Source organism: Mycteria americana, chromosome 1, assembly GCF_035582795.1.
Source record: "Mycteria americana isolate JAX WOST 10 ecotype Jacksonville Zoo and Gardens chromosome 1, USCA_MyAme_1.0, whole genome shotgun sequence".
Lineage (NCBI taxonomy): Eukaryota > Metazoa > Chordata > Aves > Ciconiiformes > Ciconiidae > Mycteria > Mycteria americana.
In genome coordinates, this window is record NC_134365.1 from 83,680,088 (window position 1) to 83,686,087 (window position 6,000).

General features: G+C 53.6%; 1 protein-coding gene across 1 annotated transcript; it reads right to left on the minus strand.

Annotated features, from left to right (window-relative positions):
• Positions 1-399: 399 nt before the first annotated feature.
• On the minus strand, positions 400-2,868 carry LOC142404751 (potassium voltage-gated channel subfamily A member 1). Its single transcript, XM_075491748.1, has 3 exons — positions 2,810-2,868; positions 2,179-2,335; positions 400-1,915 (listed from the first exon to the last, which is right to left on the minus strand). The coding sequence occupies exon 3, from the start codon at positions 1,873-1,875 to the stop codon at positions 400-402; it is 1,476 nt and encodes a 491-aa protein (XP_075347863.1). The 5' UTR covers positions 1,876-1,915; positions 2,179-2,335; positions 2,810-2,868.
• Between the last annotated feature and the right edge of the window lie 3,132 nt (positions 2,869-6,000).

Genomic DNA, 6,000 nt, shown 5'->3' on the forward strand with positions numbered 1-6,000 from the left:
TGATGCACTTTCTTGCAACTGTGCAGTTTTGCAGAATATTTTTACTGGAATCCATGCATATGCTTTATAGCTCTAAAAACTGTCTTGCTTAGTTTAAGTTAACTTCACCAAAAAAAAAAGGGAGATGGGAGAGGAAAAGTTTAGGTCTAGCATCATACAGCTTAAAACTAAACTAGTTCAAATGGTTATCATTTACCAGGTGGAAAATGCTTTTTAAAAATAAACAAAATCTTATCTTTCATGGATCCTGGAAGCTTCTTTATCGCTGAGCAAAAATTCGCAATGCAACAATGCATTTACGAGGTAAATAAAGCATTCAAAGACTATCAGTAAAGCATCTACAAAGTGTGACTGTGTCACTAAAGTCTTCAAGCTGAGTGGGGATTTTGGTTTTTTTGTTTACACATCAGTCAGCAGCTTGCTTTTATTAACGCAGTTTTGGTTGGCTACAGGGCAGTTGCCAGTTCTGAGATTAGCCTCTCTAAAATTGTCTATGCTATTATTCATATCCTCTTCGATTTCCATGTACTCAGATTTGCTGATTGTGGAGGAGCTGCGGCGACTGAGATCACTGTCAGATGCTAAATTAGGGGAGCTAACGTGAAGTAACTGAGCCTGTTCTTCCCCTTCTGTTTCTCGGTGGTAGAAGTAGTTGAAGTTGGACACGATGACAGGTACAGGCAGGGCAATTGTCAGCACACCAGCGATGGCACACAAGGAGCCTACGATTTTGCCTCCAATTGTCACAGGGTACATGTCACCATAGCCCACAGTGGTCATGGATACCACCGCCCACCAGAAAGCATCAGGGATACTTGTGAAATGAGACTCAGGTTCTTCAGCCTCAGCAAAATACACCGCACTAGAGAACAAGATCACCCCAATGAAGAGGAAGAAGATTAGTAAACCTAGCTCTCTCATACTTGCTTTGAGGGTCTGTCCCAAAATCTGGAGGCCCTTAGAGTGCCGGGAGAGTTTGAAGATTCGAAAGACTCTTACCAGTCTGATGACTCTCAGGATGGCCAAGGAGGTGGCCTGCTCTCCTTTCTGAGTCCCCTCCCGCTCGGCCATCTCGGTGCCCAGGGTGATGAAGTAAGGGATGATGGCCACAATGTCAATGAAGTTCATGATATTCTTGAAGAATTCAGTCTTGCTGGGGCAAGCAAAGAAGCGCACCACCAGCTCAAAGGAGAACCAGATGATACACAGGGTCTCCACAACAAAGAAGGGATCTGTGAAGATGTTGGATTTGTAGACCTGGGTGGTGTTGTCAGTGCGATGCACTGTATACTCCTTGTCCTCCTTCAGCTCAGGTAATGTCTCTAGGCAGAAGATCACGATGGAGATGAGGATCACCATGACAGAGACTATTGCAATGACCCTTGCAGGCCCAGAGCTCTCTGGGTATTCAAAAAGGAGCCATACTTGGCGCTGGTACTCCCCCTCTGGCAAGGGTCTCTCCTCATCTTTGATGAATCCTTCATCTTCCCGGAACTTCTCCATGGCCTCCTCACCCAGCTCATAAAATTTGATCTCCTCAGAGAACATGTCCAAGGGCACATTGACCGGCCGGCGAAGCCGCCCCCCAGACTGATAATAGTAGAGGATGGCATCAAAGCTGGGCCGATTCCGGTCAAAGAAGTACTCATTGCGCAAGGGGTCAAAGTACCGCATGCGCTTCTTGGGGTTGCCCAGCAGAGTGTTGGGGAACTGGGCTAAGGTCTTCAGCTGCGTCTCAAAGCGTAGTCCAGCAATGTTTATCACTACACGCTCACAGCACTCATGGTCATCATGGGCAGCGGGCTGGTAGCTATCCTGGGGGTGGCCAGGTAGCGCAGAAGTCTCATCCATGTTCTCTCCAGCCATCACGGTCATGGTGGCACACGGGAAGGGGGACCCAGGGGCAGGGGAGGAGATGTGAGGGAGAGGGACTTGAGAGGTGGGAGAAGGATGGAGGAAAGCAGAGAGCCCCAGGGCAGTTTCGGGGGGGGGGGGGGGGGGGGGGGGCTCAGAGTCTGCTGGGAAGGATGATGAATCGGGATGGAGAGCTTGAGGAAGGGATGGACAAGGAGCCTAAAGGATGGCAATATCCAAAAGGGGAAAGGAGAGGTGGGATGAAGGGAGAGGCATCAGGAATGATGGGAGGGTGGAGAAAGAGGGAAGAAGTACCTTTAGGGGGGGAAGAGGGCAGGTAAGGTGAGGGGTCCTGTCCCCCAAGCCGGGAGGCTGAAGGTCTATGGAGTGCACCCCCAGGCTGGGGTCCCCTCCCCAGCTGTCTCCTTTTGCCTTTAACTCGATCCGTCCACTTTTCTCGCCGACTCGACCATCACCGCGGCTGCTGTCACGAAGTTACCACACACACACACACACACACACACACACACAGATAAATAAATAAATAAATAAATAAATAAATAAATAAATCACGGGGCGTCTTGGAGGCGAGTCCTTGCAATGCCAACTCAGCAAATTTCCATTGCCTGCGCCCCCCCCCCCCCCCCCGCCCTGGTCCTCTCCTCTTGTGCGCTGGGAAGGGAGGGATGGAGATACTCTGCTTTTGAAGGCATAAAGCTCACTTGCAGGATGGAGGCTGCCAGGGAGGAGAGAAACATAATAAACCAGCCCCCAAGCCCCACCACACGCACACGCTCAGGCGCAATGGATTGGCTTTCACACCAGCAAGAACATCCCGCTCTGCCCACTACGGCAGCACATGCGGAGCCCTATGCGTTCCCACACATCCCCGGACACGCACTGGGGCCTCCAAGGCAGGAAGGGGCCAATATGGACCCTGCAGTGCCCTGAGCACATCGGGAGGGCTTCCCAGGCAACTTCGGCAGGGTCAGCTCCTGCGGTAAGTCTCCTGACCGCCAAGCTCCCCACTTCACAGACGGTGGAGACTTAGCTGAGCACTGACAACTTCATCATACCAATGGGGGAGATTAGGGAAGAGGGAGCAAAGTATCTCCTCTCTGTCTTTGCAGCAGCTAAACACGACTGGGAGAGAGACGGGGGGAAGGAGATCGACATCCCAGACCCAAACTGACCAAAAAAGAGTCCAACAGTGCAGGGGGAGAAGGGGCTTTTCCTTACCTGCTCCGAGTGAGATGCGCTGGTTAGGAGTAGGAGCCAGTGCCGGAATGCGTCAAGTCGCCTTGCAGCAGCATCCAAAAAAACCAAACCAAAACAAAAACCGCAGCGGCAAACTCAACCCTCCTCCTCCTCCTCCTCTTGCGCCCCTCTTAATAATACAGCGATCGCTTTACAGGGCTGCCTGCGAGACACTGAAATATTCATACGCTGTCTTAGGCTGCACCAAGGGCGAGTGGGTTTAATTAGTTTCTGCCGAGAACCGCAGTGGGGGGGGTGGGGTGGGGGCGGGTGGAAAAGAGTGCAAAGTACCTTTTTCAAAAGGCTTGAGTTAGTAAATAAAATCAAGGAGTCCTAGATAGCTGCTGGCTCTCCTGCTCTCTTCCCTTAAGATAGCTGGAAAAAGAGCCGGGCGCTGGGCAACGGCGGCTGGGGAGATGTAAGAGAGCCGCAGTCCTGCAGCCGCATCCCCGGAGTCGGTCTTGGCTCGTCCCGGCAGCAGCAGCAGCAGCAGCAGCAGGAGGCAGGAGCTGGACGCGTGTGGCAGGAGCGAGCGGGCTGCTGAATGCATAAGAGCAAGGAGCAAACTCGAGCCATTTCTTGACGCTGCAGTATCAGCAGAAACCTGAGAGCTGTTTGGTGCAGCTCGGGGAGCGGGAGGGCGGGGGGGGGACGGGACCGGAGGGAGGAGGGGAGGCACGCTGCCCCCCGGGCCGGCCGCCCCCGCCGCCGCCAGCGCGGCCCCCGCCGCCGCGGCACGCTGCGCGCCGGGCCCCCGACGCAATGCAGGCGGCGGCCCCGGCCCGGCGGCCCCGGCCGCCCGCTGCGGGACACCGCGCCGCCCCAGCCCGCAGCGGGCAACGGGGGTTGCGGGGAGCGGGTGGGTCCCCGGGGACAGGGCGTACACAAGCGGCCCGGGCAGGTGCGCGGAGCAGCCGCCCCCGCCGCGCAGAGGGGCAGCGGGGAGCGGGTCGGCGCTTCTCCCCGCCCTTCCCCGGCTGGTAGCCGGCGCGGCGCTGCCCGCAGGCCCCCCGCGGCACCTGCAGAGGAGGCGGCCGGAGTGGTGCAGGGCTTTACACATCCCGCACGGAGCGCGATGCTGCAGCCGCGGCGGGCGGCGGCTGCGCCTGCAGTGCCCGGAGCCCCCGTGGTGCGGGGCCGGCCCGGCACGGAACGGCCCGGCCCGGGGTCCAGGTGCCGCTGCCGGCCCCGGCCCCGGCCCCGGCCCCGGCCCCGGCCCCGGCCCCGGCCCCGGGCCCCGGGCCGCCGTGCGCTCGGTAGTGGACGGGGCTGCGCAGCCGGAGCCTCCTGGGCATAGTGGTGGAGGCTGGATCCCGAGCGGTGTGGCTGAAATCGGGAGGGAAGAGTTAATCGGCAGGCAGCGTATTACAGGGAAATCGCCCTTTCGTGGTGCTTTATCCCACTGAATTCATTTAATTGATGAATCATAGAACTTCGAGATGGAGAAGACCCATTATGTCATCAGCTTCCCTCCCCTGCCGGTGCAGGATTGTTCCCTACAGTATATGATCATGTACATTATATAAAAGCCTGCTGCTCACTTTGTCAAAGCGGGAGAGGCCATCAAATACAACCTGGGCCTGTGTAATTTGAAGCACTCCGGAGCTAAGTAACACCAAGTCCGTGTTTAACAGACCTGGTCTCATTAGCTTTCCACTGCATAATACATTATCTTCACTTAAGATCATCACCTTGACTGTCCAAAAATACTTAACCACCTGACCTCACGGACGGTTTCTGTCTCTTCTTCCCTTCCCTTTATTTATCTCCATGTTTTGTTGTTTTGGGGTGGGGGTTTTTTGATGGTGGTGTGGTTTGCGGTTTTTTTGCTAGAGTACAAACCATTCTAAAATCCTCTAGCCCTAGCTGTGCTGTAATCACAGCTCCTTTGCATGCTGCATTCACCAGCCCTGGTGGAAAGAAAAGTGCAAAGAAAAAGAAACAGATTTCTTGTCTAGCCTGGTATAGGCTTTTTTTTTTTCAGTGAGAGTCACATATGCTGAAAGTTTTGTGAGAAACTTCTGGTGAAGTTCTGAGCAAGAGAAAAGTCTCTTTCTGCCACTCCCAGGCAAAACACTCACAACACTAAATAAAAAGAGAGAGTCTTCTCCTAGTGAAAATCACAATCACTAATTTTCTGTCTGGTTGTTTAGTGGCTCAGCATCAGCACCCAGCTTTGGACCCAGCAGCCCTAGACCCTGTACAAACTAACCCCCCCAAAAAAGAAAGGCAGTCCCATTGCCTAAATTAACCGGGCTGTTCTTCCACCCTTCAAGAAACTCAGCTACAGCCTTTGACTCAACATCCTCTTATGGCAGTGAATTCCACGCCTGGATGACATGCTGCACAGAGCTGACTGCAAAGTATTCGGAGAGCTCTGCATTCAGTGTGCTTGGAACTGCTTTGCAGAAATAGCTCTGTGAGCTAGCACTCACCCGGCTCTGGTGCAGTATTATATCCCCCCGTACTAGTTCAAAGACAAATACGTACGCTCAGGAGTGTGATGAAAACACAGATCTGACAATCAGAGGCCTGAGTTCAAGGTGCTGTTCTGCCCTTGGTTTCCTGTATGATTGCAGGCAAGTCTATACGTTCTGCTTTTATATCTGAAAAACAGGACCAGAAGTGCTTCCTTTGCCTGCCACAACTGCTTAGGCTGTTTGTTCCTGAGGGCTGTCTTAGCACAGCAGAACCCAAATCCTTGTTGGAAGCTGTGGGTACACCAGTAGCAGAAAACAAAAAAATAGCGCCCTTTGTTTTTACATTACAGGGTAGCAAAAGGACAAACTGGAATATTGCTACCCCCCTCCTCATTTTGAATAGCTTTGAACTCTGTGATTTCTCATTCCAATCTAACTAACATTACTGACAAGCAGTCGTGCTGGAAGG